At 41.9% G+C, this 12,818-nt stretch overlaps 1 protein-coding gene across 9 annotated transcripts in view; it reads left to right on the forward strand.

Moving 5' to 3' along the window:
- Positions 1–12,818, forward strand: part of CREM (cAMP responsive element modulator) — a 72,979-nt gene that overhangs the window by 39,861 nt on the left and 20,300 nt on the right. For 7 of the 9 annotated variants that reach the window (XM_045003857.1, XM_045003858.1, XM_045003861.1 and 4 more), the window contains 3 exons: positions 1,255–1,352; positions 1,641–1,783; positions 12,471–12,659. In XM_045003857.1, the coding sequence (XP_044859792.1) occupies positions 1,255–1,352; positions 1,641–1,783; positions 12,471–12,659 (430 nt within the window). The remainder of the gene's footprint in view (positions 1–1,254; positions 1,353–1,640; positions 1,784–12,470; positions 12,660–12,818) is intronic. The other 2 variants (XM_045003873.1, XM_045003864.1) reach the window with 1 other exon arrangement.

The following is a 12,818-nucleotide window of genomic DNA, read 5'->3' on the forward strand; positions in this document are numbered from 1 at the left end:
TCGGGCCTTCTTGCAAGGATCGGTTCCTGTGTTAGTGTTTTTGTTCTGTGGTGTATGGTTGCTGGTGAGTATTTGCTTCAGGTTGGGAGTGCTGTCTGTAAGCGAGGACAGGTCTGTCTCCCAAGATCTGGGAGAGTGAGGGATCATCTTTCAGGATAGGTTGTAGATCTTTGATGATACGCTGGAGAGGTTTTAGTTGGAGGCTGAAAGTAACGGCTAGTGGCGTTCTGTTATTTTCTTTGTTGGGCCTGTCTTGTAGTAGGTGACTTCTGGGTACTCTTCTGGCTCTGTCAATCTGTTTTTTCACTTCAGCAGGTGGATATTATAGTTTTAAGAATGCTTGATAGAGATCTTGTAGGTGTTTGTCTCTGTCTGAGGGATTGGAGCAAATGCGGTAGTACCTTAGAGCTTGGCTGAAGACAGTGGATCGTGTGGTGTGTCCTGGATAGAAGCTGGAGGCATGTAGGTAAGTATAGTGGTCAGTAGGTTTCCGGTATAGGGGTGGTGTTTATGTGACCATTGCTTATTAGCACAGTAGTGTCAAGGAAATGGACCACTTGTGTGGATTGGTCTAGGCTGAGATCGATGGTGGGATGGAAATTGTTGAAATCATGGAATTCCTCAAGGGCTTCTTTTCCATGGGTCCAGATGATGAAGATGTCATCAGTGTAGAGTAGGGGCATTAGGGGAATGAGAGCTAAGGAAGCATTGTTCTAAGTCAGCCATAAAAATGTTGGCATACTATGGGGCCATGCGGATACCCATAGCAGTGCTGCTGACTTGGAGGTATATATTGTCCCCAAATGTGAAATAGTTGTGGGTGAGGACAAAGTCGCAAAGTTCAGACACCAGGTTTGGCATGTAACTAGTTCACAAAACTGTGGGGGGGTGTTGGGGAAATTCAAGGGGGGTGTAGGGAAATCACTGTGCCCAGCTAACCAGCCAGACTGATTGCATTTTGTCTGGTGGGCATTCCCCAGGTGCAAACACTTTTGTAGTACAGATGTATAGTCAATATTCCTAACTTTAGATACAAAAATGATACATGCATACAAATATGATAATTATATTCAGTAAATCATAACCTTTCCAATGATAGCTCACAAGAGCCATCTTGCATAAAATATGTCTTAGATATGCTATAATCATATTATAACAATATTTCTATGAAGAATATGAGGTGTAGTGTCACAACCCTGTTACCAGCATCTGTATTATACAAGATGATGAATTTCAGAAATTTTGGAATTATAGGTTACATCAGTTGCAAATGCAGAGGACTCAGCAGACTCGGAGGGTGTAATTGATTCTCAAAAACGTAGAGAGATTCTTTCAAGAAGGCCTTCATACCGGTAAGTTTATGCTTTTTTAAAACTAGCTTAACTGCCACATACTACTTATATTACTACTAATACTACCTGAAGAAGAGCTCTGTGTACACTCGAAAGCTTGTCTCTATTACCATCAGAAGTTGGTCCAGTAAAAGATATTACCTCACCCACCTTGTCTCGCTAATATCCTGGAACCAATATGCTACTCATAGTATAAATATCAGTAAAAGACAGTCCTCAAAATGTTTCTTTTATGGGCATTGATTTTAAATCTGTACTTTAAATTAAATTGTTTAAATTATGTTTTAGAAAAATTCTGAATGAACTGTCTTCTGATGCTACTGGTGTCCCTAAGATTGAAGAGGAAAAGTCAGAGGAAGAAGGAACACCTTCTGGCATCCCTGCAATGGCAGTACCAACCAGCCTATATCAGACTAGCACAGGGCAATACAGTATGTATGCTAAGATACAGTATAGCATTTTAATTTAAAAAAACCCTGTTACTATCTTTTGCTGAATTTAAAAATAGCAGAGTGAAAAATTGAGAGAGCTATTTGAACCAGGAAAAAGAGAATGATATTTATCTTCATATTCGTCCAAGAGGATTGCAGATTGCATCTTCTGCCACATCACATTAGCAAAAATAAACCTTTTTCTGGTCTGTTTCCCTCCCACCTCAAAGCCTCTGTTAATTTCCCAAACTTGGGGTGATTTTGAAATCAAGTACATCATTGTACTGTGCTTTAAAGAATGGAAGAACCAGGCATTGGCTGAAAGAGGCAAAATGTAGGTATCTCTCTTGTCCTTTCCATACACAGGTATTTGTACTTGTATATTATAAGAATTTTTTGTTTTTCATTATTGTATTGTTTTAATGTTGTAGTAAAGGCACATGTTGATTGGAAAATGTTGATTAAAACATTAATACAGTGCAGTACAAAGTTGTATGTGACTATGGCTCACTTTTTTATCTTAAAAATTTAATACCATTTTGCTAATCTAATGCAAAATATCAGTACTATAAAATTAAGTGGTGTGAAATAGAATATTCATTGTATTTAAATCTCTAATTGTGTCAGTAATCAAGTCATCTGAAGAATCTGTGTACTATATGGTTACTTATTACATGTCACATTCATCCTATTATTTATGGTTAAGGCTAAGATTTTGTCATGGTTATTTTTAGTAAAAGCCATGGACATGTCATGGGTAATAAATAAAAATTCACAGAAGCCATGACCTGTCTGTGACTTTTGCTGCTGTGGCTCCATGGTTTCCCCCACCTCCATGATGGCTGGGAGCTGTGGGGTTTCCTCTCTGCCTGCGGCAGCTGGGAGCTACAGGGTGACCGTATTTCCCAAAGAGAAAACGGGACACCCCCAGTCACACACTCGAGGCGTCCCCCTGCCCCTGCACGAGGCTGTCGCCCATTGACGGAACCCTGAGAAGGGCCCCCTCAGGAGTCTGTCACCTGTCGCTGGAACCTTGCAGGGGGCCCCCCTGTCGCTGCTGTCACTGGAATCCTGCCAGGGCCCTGCTGGCTGCCAGCTCCAAAGTCCCACAGCCCCTGGGACTGAAGCAGAGAATGACCATGACCTCCATGATATAAACATAACCTTGTTTATGATATGAATTGACATATAATTTGTAATGAGATAGAGACCATAATTTAGGGATAAGCACAGGAAGGAAAGGTACAGTGGAACTTTCTATCTTCTCTCTCAGTTTTCTGACTTTTGATTGATTGATTTTCAAATCTTCCTGTTGCATTAACAATAATTTTCTGTAATAATAATTAACCATAAGCTACAATAATTAACCATAAGCTACAATTTCCAACTGCTCATCCTTTTTCTCTAAACAGTAGTAGAAAAAATAGCTTCATAGCAGTATTCCTCAAAGATTTTTTCTTGCTTTATTTACATGTTAAACATTTCACACCTCACTATGAATGTTAGATTTTGTAGTCATTTCTCTTCTGTGGTTTGAATTTCCATTAATCTTTTTCCTTTTTATGTAGAATTTTTATAGCATTAAAAACAAAGAATTTACTGTTACAATGAGTCATTTATGTCTCAGGTCTTCTCATGTGTAGAAATAATGAAGATTTTTATTAAAAGCAGCAGTGTATTTTCTCCTACACAATGGGAGGAAAATGGCAAGGCGGTCTGGTTCTTCTGAAGTATGTATATGAGAACAGAGGACTCCTATTAAAATGTTAACAATGGAACTTAGAAAAGGATAGAATAGCTCTTTCCAAATAAATAAATTCTTTAACTGTTCTTAGAATTCCTCTAGCTGTCCTTTATAATTTGTAAAGGTAAAATGATTTTATCAACACTGAGAAAACAAAATTTACATTTAACACTGAACTACTAATTACTATTCTTTATATTCATTATTACTCTGGTTGTAGAGATGTTAATGGTGATGACCAAATTAAGGTTCTGTAGAACAGTGGTTCTCAACCAGGGGTCTGGGCCCTGTGGAGGGCTGCAAATAGGTTTCCGGTGGTCCGCCAAACAGTGCCAGTGTTAGACTTGCTGGGGGTCAGGGCAGAAAGCTGAAGCCCCACCACATGAGTATAAAGCCTGGGTCCCTGAGCCCTGCCACCCGGGGCTGAAACCGAAGCCTGAGCAACTTAGCTTTGTGGGGGCCTCCGTGGCATGGGGCCCCAGGCAATTGCCTCGCTTGCTATCCCCTAATGCTGCCCCTGGCTTTTATATGCAGAAAACCAGTTGTTATGGCACAGGTGGGCAGTGGAGTTTTTATAGCATGGGCAAGGGGAAGGGCTCAGAAAGAAAAAGGTTGAGGACCCCTGCTGTAGAATATAAAAGTCCTTAAATCCGTTGGGTCTAAAAAGTAAAGGCATTGATACTCACTCCTGTTAGATGCTGAGTCCTTAATACCAAGTGACTGCAAGAGTAGTGCTCAGGACCTCTTGGGAGCTGCTCACAACTTGAACTACTCAACTGGAGAGTGTATTTATTAGTTGTTTTCATTTTAGGTCACCATGACCAAACTACAGTTTTGTCAAGAGACTCAGCTTTGAAGTTATATTAAAAAATGTGAATAATTCATTCTAAAATGTAGCCTTTTCAGGAAAACCTGGATAGGCTTGAAGGAATGGAAGTAGCAAAACACAAAGCAATAGAGTTGTTGAATGTGTCCAAGACTGAAAAGAAAATAAGTGCCAGAAGAAACTATCTGCATTTGGAAATTAAACACAAATTCAGTTATTACTTATGCTACGCAGCAACTTTCAGTACATATAAAAGAAGCTCTACATGGTTTATAGTTCAATTTTGCTTTGTTGCAGTCAGTATGAATTTGGATGCTGATCTGAATGGAAACAGAATTGGGCCTTACGTGTGAAGGGTTAAATATTTCCATTAGCCTCAAGAATTAGTATAAAATACTATTACTGAGTGCTACGAAGAATAAATCTTCCTTCTGTGTAAAAATTCCTTTAGTCATGTTTTCCAACTTTTACTTTTCTTAACTATGTTCCCATGTCAGAATTCATGTAGCCACCATTAATGCCAAAATTATTTTTTCATCTTAAATATCACTGATCTATTAGTTTTGGGTTGGTTCTAGTTGCAATGAGACATTTATCAACTTTGTCATACAAGGGGAACTCCGTAGGGTCTGTGGAGGGGTATTGTTACAGACATACAATGAATATTCATCCCTACAGGTTTGTGATGAACTGGGAGTTAAAACATCTTAACTCAGCAGCAGGGGCGGCTCTAGGAATTGCGCCGCCCCAAGCAGGGCGGCACGCTGGCGGGGGGCGCTGTGCCGGTCGCCGGTCCCGCAGCTCCGGTGGCCCTCCTGCAGATGTGCCTGCGGAGGGTCCGCTGGTCCCGCGGCTCCGGAGGACCTCCCGCAGGCACGCCTGCAGATACTCCACCGAAGCTGCGGGACCAGCGGACCCTCTGCAGGCACGCCTGCGGGACGTCCACCGGAGCCGCCTGCCGCCCTCCCGCGGCACGCCGCCCCAAGCACACGCTTGGCGCGCTGGGGTCTGGAGCCGGCCCTGCTCAGCAGCCAGGTAATCTGGGGATCTGTGTTTTCACTAATCACATCATTGTCTTCTTCCTGGTGACTAAGGTCTGAGGTGTCATTCAGTAAAGCCTGAAGAACTCCCATGCTTTCATTAATCAGGACCTCCTGGGCTTCAGGAAGTTAGCAGCACTCCTGGGCATTCTAGCATCAGTCTACTCCATGTTTTTTCACTTTCATTTTGGGATTTTTTGGAGAAAATACTCTCCAAGTGGCCATCCTTCCTCTTTGGGCTCAGGGGTCACTCTTGTGTCTAATCTGAAAGAACATTTTAAAACTTTATTCTGATTATTTTTGTGACTGGTTAGTGAGTTTCTTTAAGAAATTTAATGTTTTAATATGAAATTAAGTGCAAATTCTAGTAACAAGAATTTTTAAAATTGTAATTGCACATCACTTTCCTTTGTTATAATTTGCTAAAACTGTACTGACTAGTAGTGCCTGTGTTTTTTCTCTATTTTAATTGGAATATTTGTTCAGTAAGATATCTACTTTGCAATAAGCAAAATAAATGTATCACTATTGTCTGCTTGAGTTAGCAGAGTCCATACGAAATTTAACTAAATCTTATTTAATCTAATTTTTAAAAGGCTTTGGCATGAGCCTGATCTAGAAGCCTCCTGATGCATGCTGTTTTTCCCTCAAATAAGAAATCATGCTGATATCTTAGAACAACGTGTTCTGCATTTTTAGACTGATTTCATGTACAGTATTTGTTAAATACATTTGCAGCAGTATGCTTCAATATTAGGCACCGTTCAAGGAATGCAGATACCAGCCTTCATATGCGACGATGAGTTTGATTTGGGATCTCTCTTTTTAAAGCTGTATCTTTTTGCAAGCAGTTTTCTTACTCCATAATTTAATAGTTCATTAACTAGATCTGAAAAAGTTCTTCATTGTATGTGAAAAGGACAAAAACCTTAAAACAAAATCCCATCCATCTTTTATTGCAGTGAACTCCAGTATATTAGGGGGCGGGATAGCTCAGTGGTTTGCGCATTAGCCTGCTAAACCCAGGGTTGTGAGTTCAATCCTTGAGGAGGCCATTTGGGGATTGGTCCTGCTTTGAGCAGGGGGTTGGACTAGATGATCTCCTGAGGTCCCTTCCAACCCTAATAATCTATGATTCTACCTTTGCTCAAGGGAGTTATAGCAAAATGTTTCTTGAGATGCTTCTGGTTTTTGTCAGAATTGTCATGTGAAAGAAAAGTTAGAGTTGAGAGTTAATCCAAGTTGTAGTAGTGATGGTCAGTTACTGCTGAATACTGGCAGTTGAAATTTTAGGTTTGACCATTTGGAATTTACTGTTGTTTTATAAAAAGATACCAAATTGCCTAACTACTTCCTTTTGAGTCTTGAGCTTTTAAGCACAGATCCTCAGTCATAGTGAGTTTATCACTTCATTCCAGCCACCTACAATCCTAAGGAGCTGTTATATCAGCAAAGAATTGACACAGCATAAAGATTCCCTGGCCACTTCCCCTTTGTCATTTTCAGGGTGGGCAGGATGGAGGAAGGGATGAAGGTTCCTAGCAAACTGGAGGTTAAAAAAAAGAGTCATTTTTGGCAACTAATGCTACCAAGCTTAGCAAAGAGTCAAACAGGATGCTGAGAGGCTGTGTGCCTTCGCACCCCTTTGATGAATGAGGACTATATGTCTTCGATGGCAGGTGGAAACATCTTGATCAGCTCTTGGAAATATTTCCCCTCTCTGACCAGCATCACTTCAGTCTTGCCTGGGTTCAGTTCAGACCAGCTGCTCTTCATCCAAGAACTAATTTCCTGTATACATTCTGACATAGAATCATAGAATCATAGAATATCAGGGTTGGAAGGGACCTCAGGAGGTCATTTAGTCCAACCCCCTGCTCAAAGCAGGACCAATTCCCCACTAAATCATCCCAGCCAGGGCTTTGTCAAGCATGACCTTAAAAACCTCTAAGGAAGGAGATTCCACCACCTCCCTAGGTAACCCATTCCAGTGCTTCACCACCCTCCTAGTGAAAAAGTTTTTCCTAATAGCCAACCTAAACCTCCCCCACTGCAACTTGAGACCATTACTCCTTGTTCTGTCATCTGGTACCACTGAGAACAGTCTAGATCTATCCTCTTTGGAACCCCCTTTCAGGTAGTTGAAAGCAGCTATCAAATCCCCCCTCATTCTTTTCTTCTGCAGACTAAACAATCCCAGTTCCCTCAGCCTCTCCTCATAAGTCATGTGCTCCAGCCCCCTAATCATTTTTGTTGCCCTCTGCTGGACTCTTCCCAATTTTTCCACTTCCTTCTTGTAGTGTGGGCCCCAAACTGGACACAGGACTCCAGATGAGGCCTCACCAATGTTGAACAGAGGGCAATGATCACGTCCCTCGATCTGCTGGCAATGCCCCTACTTATACAGCCCAAAATGCCATTAGCCTTCTTGGCAACAAGGGCACACTGTTGACTCATATCCGGCTTCTCGTCCACTGTAACCCCTAGGTCCTTTTCTGCAGAACTGCTTCCTAGCCATTCAGTCCCTAATCTGTAACAGTGAATGGGATTCTTCCGTCCTAAGTGCAGGACTCTGCACTTGTCCTTGTTGAACCTCATCAGCTTCTTTTGGCCCAGTCCTCTAATTTGTCTAGGTCCCTCTGTATCTTATCCCTACCCTCCAGCGTATCTACCACTCCTCCCAGTTTAGTGTCATCTGCAAACTTGCTGAGAGTGCAGTCCACGATATCCTCCAGATCATTAATAAAGATATTGAACAAAACTGGCCCCAGAACTGACCCTTGGGGCACTACGCTTGAAACCGGCTGCCAACTAGACATGGAGCCGTTGATCACTACCCGTTGTTAGTAGAGGCAGTGGTTACATGTTAGCAGAGACAGTGGTTACATCAGCTGAGAATGAGAGAGAGAGTTGAGTGGCATTGACATAATGTTGGCAACTGAGCCTGTGATGTCTCATTATCTCTCCCAGTATTGAAGAGAAGTGGGGATAGTATGGATTCCTGTTGGACCTCACAGGTGAGGGCCTTTGGAGAGGAGGAGCAGTTGTTTATCTCCACTCTCTGAGTTCTGTTGGAGAGGAACAATAGGAGTCTATACTGCTGGCCATTTACTTCTGCTATGTCATGTAGATGTGTTAGTACTACTTTGTGGTCCATTGTATCAAAGTGTGCGGAGAGGTCCACAGTATAAGCATGTTGATCTTACCTGTGTCCATGGCCATGAGGAGATAATCTTGTAATGCCACTAGAGCCCTCGCTGTGGTGTGTCCTGATCTGAGCCCTGATTGTGAGGTATCCAGGATATTGACTGCTGTCACATGTTGCTAGAGCTTAGTGGTTACTATTTTCTAAATGATTTTGCCCAGAAACAGGAGATTGGAGATGGGACAGTAGTTGGAAAGATCTTCAGGGTTGAGTGTTGGCTTCTTGAGAATTGAGCAAACTATTGTATTTTTCTAGGAGTTTGGTAGATGTGCGTCTCTGAAAGAGGCATTGAATATTTCCATTAGTACTTTGCTTAATAGTTCTTCACTGGCTTTTATGGGTCAGGAGGGAAATAGATCTGCTTCACTGATTGTGATTCTAATATTTTTTCAGGGTTTTTTCAGGGACCAAATTCAGTCATGGGTGATGGGGAGGATAATACAATCTAATTAGGGGTAGAATTTTCTTTCCAAGTTAGCCGTATTTATGTATTCAGTTAATCTCATAATTGAAGTATGTTGACAGTTCTTCACAGCTTTAGTATTTGGATATTCGGGCTATACAGTCTGGGTTGATTAGGCAGTTCACAGTGCAAGATATCTCTGTAGATCTTGATTCTGCCACGTTGATTCTGGAGGAGTAGAAGGCTCATTTTGCCATCTTTACTGCTGTGGCATAGTCTTGTAAGTGTTATTTTGTGCTATGGTGGAGAATTCAAAATGTTTCTACCTTTCTAGATATGCTCTTTATCTGCCATAGCTCATCTGTGACCCATAGTGATCACTGTTGTCTGTGCAAAGGGACGGTGTGGGCCAAGCTGTTGATAGTAGTGAATAACATGGTACTGTACTGTTGTACAAACTCATTTGCACCTTGGCCTTGTGTTTGGGTGGCTTGTTCTCCTGGGATGAATGGAAAACCTATGGTGTTCTGGAGTTTTCAGGGGAGGACCAGCTTTGTTTGATCACCACCTGATGGGAAGGAGAGAAGGGTCTGATCTCTGCCTGGATGAGGCGATAATTGACTGAATCAGGAGATTGGTATGCTGGTGAAGTTTCCAGTGGCCAGTCCAGGGCTGAAGATAGGATCCAACTTATCTCTGGCTGCATTCATAGGTCCAGAGATTGCCTGGGAGAATCCCATGGTTTCCCTGTAAGCCATAAAAGCATAATATGTATAATTGAGATTGTCTGTGAATGTTGAGGTTGTGAAGGACAAGAAATCTGGGCGATTCCAATACCATGCTGGGCAGCAGCTCTGTATGATCCTGCAGGAAGTTGACAGGGTTTGCATTGGAGGGATTGTACAACTCCAGGAGTCCTAGGTACCTCTGGTCCTTCATCTCACTGGTCATATGGATGCGCTCAGATGTTTTGTTTCTGGGATAGAACAATTTGTGCATCCCAGGCTTGTGTGGAGCAGATATGCCAAACCTGTGAAAAAAACGCAGAAATTGGACTTATTTTTGGCTTAATTGGCTTGTGAGTTGCTTGTTGGCTTGTTTTTGGCTTGTAGCTTGTTGGGCTTGTAGCTTGTTGCTTCTTTTTTGATCAGTTCCTGGCAAGCAGGGGCAAGACGGGGAGAGAGTCAGGGATGCGCAGCGGGCCCAGCATGGTCCCAGACTGCAGGCCGGGGGGATCTAGTCACATACAGTGTTGGAGTTCTTAGGGATTGACTTGATTGTTGGCTTATTGTGAAAGTTGGGGTACTTATTTACCATGTGAAAGTTGGCAACTGTGGCTGGGAGCAGGACTGCTATACCACCTCCTTTCCTTTTTTCTGGTGCTTTCTGGAGTCTGTCTTGGCTTGTGACATATAGAATATCCTGTGGGAACTTGCTGTGCTAGAGTCAGGTTGGATGTGGGATTGAACCATGTGGGAGGAGGGATAGCTCAGTGGTTTGCGCATTGGGCAGCTAAACCTAGGGTTGTGAGTTTAATGCTTGAGGGGGCCATTTAGGGATCTGCGGCAAAACTCTGTCTGGGGATTGGTCCTGTTTTGAGCTGGGGGTTGGACTAGATGACTCCTGAGGTCCCTTCCAACCCTGAGAGTCTATGATTCAGTGATTCATGCAAGGCCAGCTGCTTCACCCAACCTTCTATATAGGGGAAATTTTCCAATACTCTATAAGCTAGCTAAAGGACACCTGCACTGTCATATCTGGCCCTTTGTGCAAACAAACAGAAACACAAACACCCCTACCTTTCAGAAGTACCAGTATGTGTAACTAGTGTTTAGATCAACTGTCAGTAATTGAAGGCCCTCTGATATGGGCTAGGCTTAATGCACTGTGTTGCATTTTAAAGAAAAACATCCTGTATTGCTGACCTCAGGCATTCAAAAATCACAAGTCAGGACCCCCCAAATCATCTAATATGTTTAAAAATCATAAGATTAAAAATAATAAATATCTTTTTATTTATCTTATAATTTTCGAAACTTTAGGTTTCACATTTTACAACTTTTCTCCAAACCATGAAGGGCAAAAAATTACTTTTTAAAAATAACGAAAGCTGAGATTCTCCTGAACTCATATGACTCCAGAAGCGGAGACTTTAAGAAACACAGCAAGTAACATGAGCCTCACAGTAAAATCATGAGTTGGCAACACTGCTATGCTCATAATAGATTTTTATGTACTATCACACAGCAACATTTAAATACTTTGGTGATGTGTGCAGTTTAAATACCTGCATAGAAAGAGCATTTACTTCTTCCTGGGGAATGGGTACTCCTTAAATGGTGCTTCTAAGTGGATATTATAGAAATTAGTGGATATGTTCCTGTTTTTAAATGAGTATTTGTGAACTTCTGCTGAAATTAGCATGTACCCCTTCAGTGAATTTGATTTTTACAAAACACTTATGCTGAGTATTCTGTGGGTCACATGGAAGAGTTTAATCAAGTTGATATAGGCAAAATGTATACATACGTTTTCTTTCATATTTTTGACTGCATGATAATAAATTCTTATTTTCACACTTTGGTATCTCAGAACAAAATTTCCCAGTCTTTTCTCATATAGAGAACCTTAAAGTGCAATGGGCCTAAACCTAGACATCCTAACTTGAGAAAAGGAGGAAGATTTTGAGTTCCAGGGAAAGGTACCCTTTTCCCTTCCTCCTCATCCCCAGTATTTTGCATCTTATGGAAGGGTCAGGATAAATTTGAATGTCTTTTTATTTTTCCTGTTGCATCTGTTATAATTACCCTCAACTTCTTACTCCATTTCCCCAAGGGCTTGATGCTTTGTCTTTATCAGTCTTATATGCAGGGGCGGCTCCAGGCACCAGCGCACCAAGCGCATGCCTGGGGTGGCAAGCCGTGGGGGGCAGCCTGCCGGTCGCCGTGAGGGCAGCAGCCAGGCTGCATTTGGTGGCATGCCTGTGGGAGGTCTCCCGGTCCCGTGGCTTCAGTGGCAATTCGGGGTGGCAGGTACGCCGAAGGCGCGGGACCAGCAGACGTCCCGCAGGCATGCCGCCGAAAGCCGCCTGACTGCTGTGCTTGGGGTGGCAAAATACATAGAGCCGCCCCTGCTTATATGGAAATTATTATGGAAACATTAGAGTTGCTGGGATTATAAACTGAAAAAAAATGGGTAAAATAGTGCATTATCCATGTGATTGACACAAAAAGTGAATAATACAAAATAGGAGTATGGTACATAAGAGGCTGGTACAGTTTTTTAAAAATATATTAATTCAGCACGCCATGCCATATTATTAGTTCTGCAAATTTCTTTAAGCACAGAGATGATTGGAAGTCCCTATCTGATGAAAAAAAAAACTTTCTTCCAAAAGTGGTAAATATAGTATTATATGTTGTATATATTTGTTTCTATTGTGTAACCTGTTTTTTCTTTTTGCGTTCAGTTGCCATAGCCCAAGGTGGAGCAATCCAGATTTCTAATCCAGCATCTGATGGCGTCCAGGGACTGCAGACATTAACAATGACAAATTCAGGAGCTCCTCAGCCAGGTGCTACCATTGTGCAATATGCAGCACAAACACCTGATGGCACACAGCAGTTTTTTGTACCTGGAAGCCAAGTTGTTGTGCAAGGTATATTTTGTGATCTACTACATTTTAGATTTATACAAATTATTTTTTCACAAAGTGCGTTTTGTTGGTGTGCACATTATGGTGATGTTAAATCAGTGGAAGAATTACTAATAAAAGGAACTGAGAAAGTTAGTGTTAGGAGAAGAGTGGGTTGGTTTG

The sequence above is a fragment of the Mauremys mutica genome, chromosome 2 (genome assembly GCF_020497125.1).
Source record: "Mauremys mutica isolate MM-2020 ecotype Southern chromosome 2, ASM2049712v1, whole genome shotgun sequence".
NCBI lineage: Eukaryota > Metazoa > Chordata > Testudines > Geoemydidae > Mauremys > Mauremys mutica.